The 16,046-nt window shown below is 43.2% G+C and overlaps 3 protein-coding genes across 3 annotated transcripts in view; 2 read left to right on the top strand and 1 right to left on the bottom strand.

Annotated features, from left to right (window-relative positions):
• Nucleotides 1–993: 993 nt before the first annotated feature.
• Nucleotides 994–5,114, bottom strand: LOC143365355 (uncharacterized). Its single transcript, XM_076805459.1, has 2 exons — nt 1,609–5,114; nt 994–1,275 (listed from the first exon to the last, which is right to left on the bottom strand). The coding sequence occupies exon 1, from the start codon at nt 4,355–4,357 to the stop codon at nt 1,655–1,657; it is 2,703 nt and encodes a 900-aa protein (XP_076661574.1). The 5' UTR covers nt 4,358–5,114; the 3' UTR covers nt 994–1,275; nt 1,609–1,654.
• A 1,470-nt stretch (nt 5,115–6,584) lies between these two features.
• Nucleotides 6,585–8,162, top strand: LOC143365384 (uncharacterized). Its single transcript, XM_076805503.1, has 3 exons — nt 6,585–7,214; nt 7,329–7,537; nt 7,749–8,162. The coding sequence occupies exons 1-3, from the start codon at nt 7,164–7,166 to the stop codon at nt 7,876–7,878; spliced, it is 390 nt and encodes a 129-aa protein (XP_076661618.1). The 5' UTR covers nt 6,585–7,163; the 3' UTR covers nt 7,879–8,162.
• A 1,797-nt stretch (nt 8,163–9,959) lies between these two features.
• The window catches only part of LOC143365351 (kinesin-like protein KIF13A), a 145,593-nt gene continuing 139,506 nt past the window's right edge, over nt 9,960–16,046 (top strand). Inside the window, exon 1 of the mRNA XM_076805447.1 lies at nt 9,960–10,373. Within this exon, the coding sequence (XP_076661562.1) occupies nt 10,319–10,373 (55 nt within the window). The 5' untranslated portion in view covers nt 9,960–10,318. The remainder of the gene's footprint in view (nt 10,374–16,046) is intronic.

The raw sequence follows: 16,046 nt of genomic DNA, 5'->3' as shown, positions 1-16,046 counted from the left end.
ACTGGGATGGTAGTCTTTGCTGCAGCAGTGAACATTCTATTCTTTTGATTTTTATCCAATTGTGGTTTCTTAGTTTTTGTTTGTTTCTTATCATGCTTCAGCTCCTCTACCTCCATTTTGTCTTTTGGTTCTTTTTTCGTAAAATGAGGAGTATTATCATAGCGAAAATTTTTGGGGAACTTGTGGACACTTATACAGTGATCCCTTCTCTCGATTGAATTCTTAAACTTTAGATCGCATTCAGAAACATAACATTGGTACTATAAAGAGGTAATAATATTAATAATAGCATTAATATATGTAAAATACTAAAATTTATATAAATACCATTGGTTGCTTTGTAGATAAAACTTGGAAAAAACTGTCGTGAGTTTCTTGAATATGAATATCTAACAATCTTGGATTCGATAAAGTTTTTGTACATTCTGCACAAACATAACGGTGATTAGTGTTATAGTGCATTTCGAAGTCTACTAACGTTTTAAACGTGGCTTTACAACCAGTGACATAACAGGTGAATTCTTTTATACTGAAATGAACAATGATAAGTCGTTATTTACATGAAAAAAGAGATGTATTATCGGTGTTAGGTTATGTGACTTTTTAAAATAATCGTAAAGAATAAAAAGCATTTATTTACGCATCGTGACACAACTCTTCGTCGTCCTCAACGGTGACACCTTTTCGTTGGAAAATCTTGCAAACTCGGTATGAATCTTCAAAATATGGATCATCTATGGATCTTAACCCAACACCTACGTTTTGTAAAAATTCCTCCATCTTTCTAATAATATAACACACAATAACACTTATTTTAAAATACCAAATAAATTACTTATTAACGCACTACTTTAACTTTATTTATTAAAAAAGATAACATTCAAGCTTCTCGACATACTGTCAACACAACAACAACATCGCGATAGTGGCGCACTCTGTTCGATTTCACGATTACTCAAATCGAGAACTATCGACGTTTGAGAACGATGTTGGTAAGTAAAATATATGTCCTCCCTGTATAACATTAAAATTTAGTATTCTCCATTTTTTTTTATTATTAATCTTAATCACTTTGAGCTCTTGGTCATGTTAACATCGTATACTGATATCAGGAAATTATTATAATAGTTTGAATAATGAAACGAGAGAGGATTGATAATATATTTACATAATGAAAGTAATTTATTCTACAAGCAAACGAGTCTTCAAATTTTCTAGAATTTCGGACATCTTGTTCTCCAGTTCGCTACGCCTCTGCATTTCGTCTCTTCTGTCCTATAACATAATTGCAACACAAGAAATTATAGTGGAAATCAACACAAGAAATCAACACATAGTAACATTAATAATTTTAGGGGAATAATTGTTCAACGGAAATAATTAGAAAAAAGTCCGTTCATTCTTATTTTGTAGTCATTATTATTTTGTTTCACGAAAATTCAGCAGTCCAATAAATCAAAATTGATAACATATCAGAAGAAAATTTCATACGTGAAGCTATACATAAATAACGAAGCTTATGTTAACTTAATGCTTATATAACACCCTAATATTACATAAATTCAGAATTGCCCTTGGATTGACCTTGTTCCATGACGACATACATACCCATTAATCGCAGGACACTCTCAACAAACGTCGGCGTTCCTAATTGTTACAGCATGCGAACATAATCAACGTAACCCATCGGCCTGCTCAGCTCGATGACTTTTTGCCCTAACACGTCCGCATCGTGCGTGCCAGTCGGGTAACTTCCGTCTGCGACTTTCTCGTCTCTGTTTTCCGGTTCACTGGCAAATTTCGTGAAACTTTCGTCATGCCGATAGGCGTCCTGTCGCGGTGCAATAATGCCGATCGCTCTTTCGTTATCCGCTTTTTCAGCGAGCTGGTAATTCATTTCGGGAAAATCGAAATAACCCGGCGCTGGCCTCTCGAACGTCGGCGGCACAAAATCTGGCATCACTACCTGAAACTCTCGCGCATTCTGGCTGACATCAGCCATCTTGGAATTATCCACAGGAGATCTCTCGGTAAAATAACTTTCCAAACCGGGCTCAATTTTCTCGGTGCTGCGCTTCAACCCCTCGAACCTCCTCTTCAAGAACGAGCTTGGGGTTTGCTGTTGAGTTGGACGTACCACTTCGATGTTAGGTCGTTTGGTCACCAAATAGTTGTCACTTGTGGTATACTTATACCGATCCCAGTGGTCCGTTGTTTCTCCACTCTGTGAAACAAGTCGTCGAGGTTGTTTCGCGCCTTCAGATCGCGTGCGATTCTCCCGGTTTACTGATTCAACAGACTGCCTTGAAGAGGCTATTTGAGGTTTCAGACCTTCCTTGAACTTCTCGTAAGAGTTATTCTCAGATGAACCTCGACCTCTCTGACCTGGACTCTGTGTAGTCATATGTTTCCCAGTTTTCTGGACCTCTTTGGTTCTTTCATCACGAGCCTCACCTTTCCAAACAGCAAACGGAGATTTGACGTATCTGCGTCCCAGTTTCCCTGAAGCAAGGTCTGTTTGAATGGTACCATCTAGAACGAAGTCGAATGGAGCTGGCCACAGTTGTAAATCCTTCTGCTCGCCTTCGTGAAGCTTCTTCGGCAACTGTCTATCCAAAATACTAGGTTTTGGCTTCAGGTTCTCCTTCTTCGGACTTCTCGATTCTTTGCTTTGAACCTTCTTACCGCTATCTGTGTTGGCTACCTTGATTCTAATTGGTTTCTCGATCGTAGCGAGCCTGGACTTTGCTTTCTTCACCTCTTCAGGGGCGGACAAGTACCGAGCAGGCACGATCAGAGGCATGAAACTGCTATAATTCACTTCTTCCCCAGACTTTTGATCGTCTAACTTGGATCGATTTCCTCCACTGGGTAAGAATTTGTTGGGTAACTTATCTGTCCTGTCTTCCTCAGTGTTCCTCTCATCGTCTTTCCTCTTCGTGTCTCCGTCGTCCTCCAAACTGTACTCTTCATACTTATTCCTCGCTGGAAGATCGGCCTCTTCCCTCTTCTCACCGCTTTCGTCTTCGTCCTCCTTGGACCGCGAATAATCCTCTTCCTTCAGCTTCTCCTTGGAACCCTGACTACCCGGCAACGTATACAAGCTACTGTCCTTGAACTGATTAAAGAAGTTAGCAAACCCATCGTCCAACTCGCTGCTGTTCAACAACTCTCCGTAACTATTCCGCAGCTGCTCGGGCCACTGGTGTTCATGATCTTCGGTGATGGGCAGCGGTTCATTGAACTGAACGCTGGTATAATTATCACTGACCGGGAAGTCCTCTTGCTGCCTAAGCGGTTTCTGATCCTCATAGTCGCGAATCTCTTCGTCTTCCTGCGACTCGTTAGGTCTCTTGGCCTGATCCCGGTAGCTTTCCGAGGAACCATCCTCCTCCGCCGAGGAGTAGCTATCACTGTAGTTGTCTTTCTCCTTCTCCATGCACCTGGCGTCCTCACCCCCTTTCCCGTGGTTCCACCTATCATCTTCGTTATGATAATCATCGTCCCTCACACGGTTCCTGTACCGTTCCTGCTGCCTCAGCCTCTCGGCATGCTCGGCCTGTTTGCGTTCCAGCTCGGCCAGTCTCTCCTCGTATTCCTTCTTCCATGGCGGCTCACTCGTGGAAGCGAGACCGACCGGTACACGCGACGATTTCACTTCCTGTCCGTTTTGATTCGGCCGACTCTCTACCGTCTGCTTCACCGAGCTCCCGTTCTGCCTGTTCGCCATTTCCTGCTGCCCGCGAACGGGAACATACCGGATGGGGACCGTTGGCGGATAGGACAGTTCGATGTCTTGCGGAGGAATCTCTGGCAGCGGCGGCTGTCGCATCACCGGCAAGGGGATGTTCACCAAAAGCGGCGCCAATGGGTGCCTGATGTCCACAGGTGGCTCCGTGGTTGTCGTAGATGTTGCGTTCGTCATAGAGCCTGTGCCATTGCTTGTCCCATGGAAAACCTGCTCGTACTCCTGCAAGTGGCTCAGCAGACTGCCATTGTTCCCGAAGTTCAGGACCCCCGTGAACCTGATCGTCTCTCGCTGTCTGGGCGAAGCTGTTGTTGAGCCTGAAGCATTGGCTGTCTGCGTCTCATTGGCCGACAGCGCGATTACCGTGGGTGGCTCTGGGTTCGGCAACGAGGATACTTGAATGGGACTCACGTCGTAGCCGAAAACCTGCGCCAATCCTGATAGAATCAGACCCAGGGCACGCTTGTCCCGCGGATTGCTCTCGTCCAGGTACAACCGGAGCTTCTCGGATTCCAAGGATTGCGAGATGTTCCAAGTTGGATCCTCTTCGGCAGCGAGCGAGCGCGATAAGCACAGGAAACACAGAGCATAGAAAGTCCTAAGTTTCATGGTTGAGGACACTTTCTATCGGGAAGTCGTACACTTTATGCACTAATCTTGGACGAACACTGTGCCATTTTTTGGTAACGTTGTCCTCGAGTCGCGAACTCTTTGAGAGTTTACATTTTATGCGATTGTTACCAGTCTGTTGGAATTGATGGTTTAGTTTTGATAGTAATTGCGGCGTTTAGAAGTGATTATTGATGGAGACTAATGAGAACCGAGCGAACGGTTCCATCACGTGTTGAACGATCGCGTGATCCAGCGCGCAGCACCATCAAACTTCGCCAGCCACCGGGAACTGTCTGCCGACTGTCTCGCTGAAACGTCGTTAAACAAAGCGCGCGCAAAGTGGGGGCGAATTTTTGCATAACCTCGGAAAGAAATGTCGAGTTTCTCCTCAATTGCACAGACCTGCCCGCTGATTTGCGACAACTGAAGCGGCACCGCGCGGCGCGCACCGCGGGAAAGAAACGCCGCGGAACACCGCAGAATCAGACACGTTTCTTTCGGCCAAGCACAATAGATTCTAGGCCGGTTTAATTGCACCCGTCCTCCCGGGGGACGTAATTAGAGGAGGCGACCTTAATGAAGTGAGAGTACGAGCTATCACGCAGCTGCTAATTATTTTCGACCGTCCTGCACGCGATCGGTTTATCAAATTTTGGTGAACTACGACGCGATGTCGCCCTCTCCTAATTACCTTCGGGTTTGTTGCGCACTCAGCCGAATACTGCAGCTTAATGGCGAACTTTGACTTTAATAAAATGGTGTGTAAAATTGGGCAAAATATTTTCAATAATAGAAACATTAAAAGATGCTGTGAAGAGTAAAATTGTTTGAGAGCTGCTTTATCACGTTCACTGGTTATTTTTGGAAATGTATTCGTTTTCAAATTTTTACAAAACAGTTCCGCCCTTCAGATAAAATAGTAAATAAAGATTACTTATGATTCTATGTTTTACAGGATGAGTAGAAATTAATTAAAGGTATTGTGATATCTATAGAAACTTTCTATGTGCGTTAAATGAAAGGAATGCAGAAAATTTGTCTTAAAGAATTCATTAGCTCACTTTTTAGTTGCCCATTATCCCCCTTGTCCAACCTACTGGTTTCGCAATACCCGATCGTGCGAACACACTTTTTACCGGCTGCAATTGGCAGTGACAAAGAATGTCGTGCAAGATTGCCGATTCAGACTGGAATCTTTTCTTCAGGGGATAAAAAAATGCATGGATCAATTTCTCTTTCATTTGGTATATCGATTTTACGAACGGGAATGCGCCGATCGTTTCACAATATAGGAAATGAGCCTATTAATGGCATCCACGAGGAGGGATTTAATCGACCGACGCGGGAGAGAGAGCCTAGTGAAAATAAATGTACATACACAAAAGAACACACGCACGCGAAATTGTTCATCCGTTGAGAGACAGTTTCGATCAGCGGGATCGTTGCGAAAGGGGATCGCTCGATCGGCAACGACGGTTCAGTTACAGTAATGGAATCGAAATACCTATCGGCGGAATATTTGCCAATTCGCGACGCGCCATTACGAACAATCGGCCGAATCAAGTTTAGATGTTTACCGTGGTGTGGCTTTCATAAGTATGTCGATTATGTCACCTGTTCTCCACCCAGAGAAAGTTCGAACAAACGGTGTCGCGTCGATTTCCTGGACTGGTGGTGACAAAAACCTCCTTAAGAGGACAATTGCACCGCTGGACGCGGGACACAAGAGGGGGGCAGAAAAAATCCGCGGATTTAACGAAGTTTCCAGTCGCGAAACCGTCCAGGAAAAGGGCCCGTTTTTATGTAACCACCAGTTCCTGCTCGCGGTCTGTCGTGACCCCGGGAATGGTGCTGCCGTTCCGAATCTTTGTCCGATCGACTGGCATGTCGGTAATTGCTTAATTACTTTAGCAAGATAATTACGGGACGCGCGAAACGCGGCAAATTGCGTGCCGCTTTTGGGAACGTTCTCAGGAATATTATTTTCATTATGCTCGGAAACAATGCAGGATTTAAATATTATGGTAGCGAAACAGCTTCGGAACACTGCGGAGATTAGTTTACAATGGCGCGGTTGCATTGTCGGCGCGTATCTAACTTCTGATGCATGTTGAATATCTGCGAGACAAATCTGATGGTATCCAGGGACCCAATTCATCACAATAAATAACGGAAATGGGGAAGACTCGACCGGCTACGAGGGCGAGCTTTGCGTTTCAATTTACAGTTCAGCGACAGCATAACCCGCATTTCGTAGCAAAATGACGCTGCTATAAGAAACCTCAACTTGATAATTGGACAGAGGTTCGCCAAAAGAACTTGGAGACCTCGAAGAAGAAATTATTGGCACTAAAGGAAGTTTCTCCAATTAAATACGAGACACCCAATTAGTAAACGATCACTCACTCATTACGAGCACAGCGATTATGATGCCATCTAGACTGAGGTACAGAGCTCCTCGTTCGCTACCGAATACTGTGCAGTACGAAATCCTCGATTAAAATCACAACCAGGCCTTCTGTCCAGACAACAATGGAGCTCGCGCTTCTGCGTTTCAATTAAGGACCGCAGTTGGAACTCGCCCGAAAACATGTTCCGCATACATATGATCCCGCAGGCAGAAACCAGGCGAATGCATCGTCGGCGCCTGTTGTTACGTGGCTCGGCGACCCCATAAATGGAAACTGTATCGGGAACTCGTCAATCGGGGAATTAGAAAATAGCAGTGGACCTGCTGGCCGGGCATACATAACGCCGCGGACGATTTCCATAGGGTGGCGGGTATAAAAGAACCGGCCACCCCATGGACCACCACAGTGCAACCCGTGAGCCAGGTTTAACCATGAATCTTCTGGTAAGGCACGATTCTAGCAGAGCCTCCTCCGAACAATCGGAGGAGGTATTCTCTCGATCGGGTGTTTCACAGTGTTTCGCTGAAAGTTTGGTGTTCTGGTGATCATGATTCCAGTCGCTGCTATTGTTGCTCGCTTTCGTGTTCGGCGCGTGTGCCACTGTGCCCGAGAAGCTGACCAGCAACAACGAGGCTCCTGAACAGGTGGCAGTCGAGACTCAGTCGCAGGTGAATCCTCAGGACGAGGCCGGCGATAAGAAGGTAGCTAAGAGAAGCTACGGCTGGGGACCGTGGGGCTATGGAGGATATAGCTACGGATGGCCTTGGTACGTAGACCTTTGCGATGAAAGAGGTTGCAGAAATTCCTTGTCGCTAAAAACATTGCCAGTGTCAGACCTAGGTTGAGAAGTCAGTCTAGCTATGCCAAGGAACCTCAATAGCGAATATTTTTAGAAAGAATCTCGGTGGCAAAAATGGCCAATCAGACTTCCCAGGGTTTCAGGGACGTTTTCAAGTGCTTACGAGTTTTGATTTTAGGTATGGCTTCGGTCACGGGTGGTACCCTGGATGGTACCCCGGATGGCCTCTGTTTTATGGCCACGGTTATGGCGGCTATGGCGGATACCGTAGCTATGGTCATGGCGGTGGCTGGTACAAAGGATGGTAAATAGAAGATCGAAGTCATCAGCTTTATAAATATATATCACTATTTCTCTGATACTTAAGAATTTCTGCATTAAATAATTCTTACATTCACCGAAGTCTCGGATTGCGTTTAATCGGAAGAAGATTGAACATCGTGATACTAAGACTGAATATTATACTAAACCGTCGTACTTCGAAGGGTGCCAGCGCTTCGAGATGTTGTCATTGTTGATCCTGAATGAAATAAAGTGAAGAGTATAACTCGGAATTATTCGATGTTTTCCTTTGTATGTTTTCCGAATAGCTGTTTTGACGCTTTACATGGAGAGAGAGAGAGAGAGAGAGAGAGAGAGAGAGAGAGAGAGAGAGAAAGCTTTGAAGAGCTTAGTGGATGAACATGCTAAGTAACAAATTAGTGAATTTGAGAAAATCGGCTTTAAATTGATTAGGATGCATAACGTGGCTCATATCACCCAGAAATCAACATTTCTTAAAAAATGTCACTTAACATGCTCATCCGTTAAGCTCTTCAATTACAAGTTTACGAGCAATTGTTTAATGATTAATGTCTATAGATGTAAGTTCACCGTGCTATGTATGTCTTACTGAAGATTCCCGATGGCAGAATAAATAATAGGTGGCACGTGAAGGGGTTATTTAATTTTGAACATACCCTCAGACGCTTTCTTATGTAGTTGGCCAATATTTCTTCGCACTCGGTGAGATTTCTATCCGTATCCTGTAAAAAATATATAGATATTGCACGGTACAAAGTGATTAGATAATAATTGTGAATCAACCTTCAGGATGTTCGTCAGCTCCTTGATCTTCTGCAGCTTAGCTCGCTGTTCTTCCGTGGAATTATCACACGCCGGAATCGAATTCGTTGCGTACATTGCAAAATGGGACGAGGAGCGCTTTACTTTTTCTGCTTTCACGGCAGGAATCCATAACACTTGTCGTTCGTCGTGACATTCCGTATACACCTGATATGCGGCATATTGTTGCCTAGATACGAACGGGACAACACAAGCGGTATCGGATATTCCTTGTGGATTTCCAAGGCAATCTTACTTTAATACATTCAGACATCGCTGAATATAGGAACCGGTATCAATCGGCAATTTATTCATGAAATCGTTGTTATTTGCTTCGACTTATCTTCGACCATTTCTTACGGATTGTTGTTATCAAAAAATTCTAGTCTGGCTACAGTTGGTATTGAGGAAAGTTTCATTACCATAGTTCGTATAGAAGATCTATCGGTTATTGTACAGATGAAATGTTTTTCATAGTCGTATTTAGCACTATCTACTACGAAAATCAAAATTAATTTTCGAATTGTTGAGATTTGTTTCTCTAGAGATTAGGAAAGGGATTGTTTGTTAGGGATTTTTAGCAACGTCGGTATTTCAGAGTGTGTGATACAAGACCCCATAACACGGGCGAATTCTAACATTTTGGTGACCTTTTGGAGACTTTATGGTGACCTTGAGGTCTTTGTTGTGACCTCGTCGGTGTTTTTTTGTTGAGTTTTTAGCGGCTTGCTTAAATGTAGCTTTTGTACCTTTTATTGCTTCTCAGTGACTTTTTGGTGAACTTTGTAAGGATTTTCTTGATGACATGTTTCGATGTTTCTATAAACTTGAATTTAGCTGTATGATGAGAGCGTAGTATATTATCCTGTAAAAGCGACAAAATTAAATGGTTACTATTCGAATTTTGCGGGCTCGATTATTTTCAACCTGTCGCTGCGCTGATCGATAGTTCCCGCGATTTCTCGGTACGACATTACCACGCTAGATGGAAGACGTTAGGATATTCGGCGAAATAATATCAACAAATTAGTCAACGCTTCATCATTTTCCTGAAATTTCATTACTTATCACAATTAGGCACGCAAATTTAATTTGAATAACGCTTCAAAATATTCCAAAGCACATTTTTAATAAATCGTCTAATTTAAGAGTAATCAATTATTACATCTCTTATTCTCCGTTTTTAGCATCCAAGTGTCTATTTTTTCTAAATATATTCCGGTGCTAAGTCTAAGCGAGAAATCAAATAGATGATCGATGATACAGAAAGTCTATAGAGTTGATAATGCAGGATTTTTCGAATCTGGGCAATTTTGACGGTTCGGGGTTGGCAACGGAGGATTCCTTCACCGAGTGACGTCACGGTGCTCGAGGCTCTCGAGCGTTCCTAGCGGCAGTTCTCGAAAGTACGTTCACTCGATAGAACGACTGTCGTCTGGTGCACGACGAGCTTCAAGCAATATGGCGAAGTGTGTCATGGGCTCGGTGAGACGTAGTGTCGTTTGAAAAGATGAAAGGTTCGCGGTATGGGTTGAGAATAATGTAGCGCTATGAAGATCGTGTGAATAATCTATTTGTGTATAAAAAAGCATCGAGCAGTTCCTTGTGATCGGGATATACAGTGCGCGTTACCGGTGTGAAATCATGGCTACGGATAAAATAAAGGTTGCCGTACGGGTTCGGCCGTTCAATCGCAGAGGTACGTACGCGTTCAAGCATCCCTACAAATAACCCCCGAAAGGCTCTACCTGTCCGAGCACGGTCATGCGTTTCGAAGCAGTTTTTCTTATCCAGCGGCTCCGATTTCGAGATCGTCGATTCCATCGCGTTGCGACCGCGCTGTCGTTTTGACAGTGTCATTTTTTTTTCTATTCCCTCATTGTCCCGTCGGAACCAGATGGTGTTTTCACCTGCCGCGCGATATCCGAGCTCGTTATCGTCTTACGGTGCCCTCGTCTCGCAATCGGATCGGTTGCTTGATAAAAAGGAAGCGTGGCGAAGACGGAACACTTCGGTAGCCCCCTTCGACGAGCCAGTTCTCTAGTGTTTACTAGTTCAGTTCGTCTCTCTCTCTCTCTCTCTCTTTCTCACTCTCTCTTTCCGGCTCTCTTTCTCCCTCCCTCTCTTTTGCTCCTTTGTCCGAAATACGGATTCTGGCGTGTCTCGGCCTGGGCTGTCGTCGCGTTGTCCCTCGTCCTGCCCATGATCCTCCTCGACGACGTGGACCGTAACGCTCGTCCTGTTGAAATCCCCGAATGATAAAACGTTCTCCTCCGTTTCTCGCGCGCCATAACCGCTCGCAAACCCGCGTGACAAAGAACAAACATGTGACTAAAATGCCAGCGAGTGTGACGTTACCCGCTGCGACCTTCGGACATCGAACAGCATTCGATCGGACACACGCGCGACCGAAACGAATCGATCTGTCAACGGAAATCTCGATCGATTCGACCGAGACACGCTTCTCGATGCTGTCCAAAAATGTCGGTTCTTTTTTGCTAATCCTTTATACAGCTTTTTGGCCTCGAAAAGTTCGTCATTTCTCTCACCGTGCAATTGTGTTCAGTATTACATCGCGGACAAGCGTAATTGACGAGTTATATCGTCATGTCCGGTTAATAGGTTAGCCCGAGACTAGACAGGATAACCCTAATCCAGACCTACACAAAATTCTTGTCCACTTTTGCACCAGGTAGGCCCAATTGTATTCAATATTGAATTTAAGACGAACGTAGTCGACGAATTATCTCGTCCAATTAATAGGTTAGCTCAGGTTTAAGGATTATTCGATTACTTTTTATACCTAGAAAAATTAGTAACGCGAGATGACAGGCTGATATACTACTTTAGTCAGCGAAGTCCATTCGTGCTGATATTTCCATATTATAGTACAATTATCTTTTGATGATACTAATACATCGCATATACCAGTGAATTGATGCTATAGTCGTTGGGTTGTTGGTTACTGTATCACGAAACAGCGCCTGGACAAATCGTAAATGCTTATCGAGTATATCGAACGATCTGTCAGTGGAAAACAGTCGATTCGAGAAACTTGTGTGTGTTATCAGTATTTTTATCGTACTTCTGCTCAAACCCGGCTAGGATTTAAAAGACGAACATTTGAAAAAATCTGCTCGAATTGAAAGGACGAATATTTGAAAAATTCTTCTAGGATTGAAAAGACCAATACCTAAATATTTTAAAATCGGAAATTTGCTGGTCGAAAATATTTTGCTAGACACGGTATCGCTGTTTACGAAGACGCGCCGCAGACGATTACCGCGACGATAAGGCCGCGAGGTTGCGAACTTTGAATCAATTTTTTTTGTCCGCCGGTACTACCTGTTTTGCAGGACAAAAAATGCCAACCGTCGACACTTTCTGACACGTTTCGCGTATTGACGCGTACGCCTGTCATCGGCTGTTTTGACGTAATTCGTAAGCGAGACGGCGCGCCTGGCTTGCCATCGGAGTATAGTTAGCTCGCCTGCTGATAAAGAAAACGTCATTAACGCCGCCATTGACATTACCGCGACTTTTACGCGCGGATTTCAGTGTCAACTCGCGGTTTCCGGGAAATGCGATCAAATCGCGGAGCTAACGCCAATTAGACCCGTTTCCCTTCTAACGAGGCGAATCGCATTAATCAATTAAAACTATTGAGTCACAGTAACAATGCAGTTTCGACAATAATTCATTTCACTCGAAAAATTTCGGAACTGCAGAAAAGATTGTTCAGTCTCGTACAGTTAGCCTTTTCCTTTTCTAATAAAATGCAAATCATTTTTCAGTTACCGAATTGCATAAGCATGCAACTTATAATTTTTCAATCGGCTCAGAAAGCTTCGCAGTTTAACAATCTAATTTTCTTAGAATCAGTCGCTATTTTTTACTGTAAATTTTAGCACGTAATGACCCAATCGGTCGGGTACAGATCGATCACTGCAATTCGATCACGCTCAGAAAGCATAAAATCACCTCGCGACCTCCCTTTGTGAGCGTTAGACGCGTCATTACGCATACAATCGGCAGCACAATGGCAACAGTGTATCACACGTTGCTACGATAATGTTCATTTAACCGCTGTGCGAGCAACCGGTTACCTGCTTCCATGTTTCCATCAACAATTTTTCATCTTCTCGTAGAAATATCGCATTCAATACCTTCGACTTACCCTTGCAAAATGAAAAATTATGCGAGAACTTTGAGACATTGATGCTTCTAGCTTACGTGTGAAATTTAATATTAAATCTCACGAACTTCCATGAAGCACGTACCTTTTTCAGAATAAAAATTTATGCAAGGTGTAAACATTGAAACTTCAAACTTGCGTGAAAAATGAACTTCGAACTTCTACAGATTTATTAAAACTTGCAGACTTGTATGAAGATGATATTGACCCACAAATGTTCTTCAGAAATATTTGCATGCTCCTGGGACAATATTTGATTTATTTGTTTATTATACTTTAAATTAACAAGTCACTTTTTAAAGACGATCATCTGCTAACATAAACAGAGAGAAACCAAAAGTTTCACGAAGATCGTGTGATGTTCAATGATAAAATGAAAAATTGTGAACATTAAAGCTTTTAATATGTAATGCCAAGAAGTGTTTCGGTCTCGAATTTGCAATATAAAGCCATCAGCTTCCACGAAATATTGCAACGTTCAGACTTGCTCTTTAGAAATATTCGCATAAAAGCTCTTGGTATAATATAGTCGTATTTTATTTACAGTGTCGACGTTTAAAGAAGCACGTCTTGCAACGCGAATAGGAAGAAATTAAACGTTTCGCAGCATCTAAAGGAAGAAAATAGTTCAATTTTCTCCCTGCGGAGTGTGTGAAGTTCAATACGAACCAATACAAAAATTGTAAATATTAAAGCTTCAAGCTTGCAATAAAAACGAAACATCAAAGCCTCGACCTTGCGATGTAAAAGAAACGCTAATGCCGTGGAACTTCCGGCAAGGGTATAGAATTCAACGTCGAAGCTTCGAAAATTCGCGGGGGAATTTAATAATTAAAATTGATAAGTCCGATTCGGTTGCAAACGGAAAGCTCGTTAATGTTAACGAAGCGGAATTCGGTATCGAGGCGATGAAATGCCCAATGTAAGCATTTCATTCGGTCGTAATGGACACCGGAAATGAAGCTATCCGATCCATTTTCGAGGGAAGAACGTGGAAAATAATGTGCCGGTCGGGCGGAACGGTGGTCGGCTTCGTTTTCAATCGGCGTCGAAATGGAAATCGATATCGGCGAACGGGTTTTAGAGAAGCCGGGGCTCTCGATCGGGATCGACGGCGCGCGAAGATTTCATGCAGTTTAAAGCAGCTGCACGGAGTATCGAGCGACACGTTTATTGGGCAATATTTTCCCCGATTTCCCTGCGATATATCGGGGAGTCGTGCCGGTCCGTAGCCCGCCGCATTAAAAATAAAATTACGGAAACCAGTGCCGTAACGGCGACGTTTATTTTCCGTTCGTCGCGGGACGCTCTGTGGGGAACGCCGCCGCCGCCGCGCCGCAACGTGAAAACAAATAACACCGCCGTGATATAAATCCGAAAATTATCCGGCGAAACGTAGATTCTCTCCTTGTCCCCGTCGGAATGGTCCATTCACCGACAAGATCCAAATAAATAGCGCGAACCTGGTGTTTCGGCCGCGGGAGCTTCTGCAAATAAACGGTCCGGTGCAGAAATCCTGGGAAATCAACGTCAAATCAAGCCTCATTTCCATCTTAATAAATTACGAGTTTGTAGCAATTAGAAGGCAGATTTGTATCTTCGATGCTTACCCTATTTAAAAAAAAAAAAAGAACGGCGCAATATTTCATTTGGTGTAAAAAGAAGTTAGCTTTACATTGTAGTAATTTCTATCGTCCTTAACCCTCTATGGGCCCGTGTAACTTTCAAGTCGTATACTAATATATCGACATGTTATCAAATAATTTTTTTCGTAAGATGACGTATACGTCTTAATTATATAATGCCTCTGAGATCATCAATAACAATATTGATGACGGTTCGCAGCGCCATCAACTTGAAATATCAAAGTAAATGCAAGTTGTCTGCGGATAGATACCAACGGAACAAAATTCGGCCCATAGGGGGTTAATAGCAAAAATGCACTGTATAGTTTAAAATCGTAAATGCTACTATAATAGAATACCGTGAACTTTCGCCGACAGTATAATAAATAAATAAAAAGAAGAGGGTCACTAGTTGTGTCTTCACCTCGGCAAACAATGTCGGCCAAGCGATTGCTGCAGCTTCTCGACAGTGCCATAAGCAGGTCATTGAAGTAAATATATGTGCATCGGATTTCCGTGCAGCTGCAGCGCGCGCGATGTAGCAAATGTAAAAACTAAAGCTCGACCAGGGACGCTAACAAGAATACTCGTCCCGTTTCCGCCGTTCTTTGCAGTTCTCTTTCTAAATTCAAGTTCGAGTCGTTTCACCTGCGCTGCGACCCATTGCTTGGACCTCCGGCCGGGTGCGCACGTGACCTACATTTCAGTCATCATCAAATACAATCCTGGGTAACGTTGTTACTGCGTCGGCGGCTGAGAGAAAATGGCAACGGGTCGGAAGGTGTGGTGGACTGGACCTTGCTTTCTTTTTTTCATTGGCCCGCCTGTTGAGTGGCCATTGTCTTTTCCGCGGCTCGGCTCGCTCGCGAAATTAGTCTCGTTTTAATTGTCCATTGAGCGTGGTGCCACCAAACACATTTTAGGGGCCACCTTTACAAGTCTCTGCGTAACATGTGTTTTTTTGGTAGTTGTGACTGCAGTTTTGCGGGACACGTAATCTGTGCCTCACGGTGTAATTAATTTCCTTTTCCGTTTGCCATTCTGTTAAGCAAGGGGAACATTTCTTTCATTGACATTATGCTTCTGTATATTTTTCTGTGCATGTCAGAAATAAATGAAAACCTAGTCTGATGATGACTATCTAAGCCTATTTATTTATGTCTCTTTATTATCGACATTTATGCGCGTTTATTAGGTTGGTGCATAGATAACGACTGTATTATTTGCGTTCCACGCATGTTCATTTTCTATTAATTTTTGATTTGCTCTCTATCGCAGTGTTTACATTGCTTGCATTTTAATGTTGTTTGTGAGACATAAAGCGCAAGAACTTGGCCATCATTTCTGCATTTAGCTCGTGTATTATATTGAATATAATATTAAATATAATTGTCTTGGTTAACGATGCCAGCTGAGAGAAAATGAAATAGCAGTGTATTAATAAATTTAGTATATCGGAATTTTCTACATATCAGAAGTAGATAAAATAGTAAAAGGGACCAAACAATCTAATTTATTCTAAAAAGCGTGTAGTGCTTCGAATTAGGGAATT

This window comes from Halictus rubicundus, chromosome 2 (genome assembly GCF_050948215.1).
Source record: "Halictus rubicundus isolate RS-2024b chromosome 2, iyHalRubi1_principal, whole genome shotgun sequence".
Classification (NCBI taxonomy): domain Eukaryota; kingdom Metazoa; phylum Arthropoda; class Insecta; order Hymenoptera; family Halictidae; genus Halictus; species Halictus rubicundus.
Note: the sequence above shows the minus strand (reverse complement) of the source record. Positions and strands in the feature narration are given on the sequence as shown.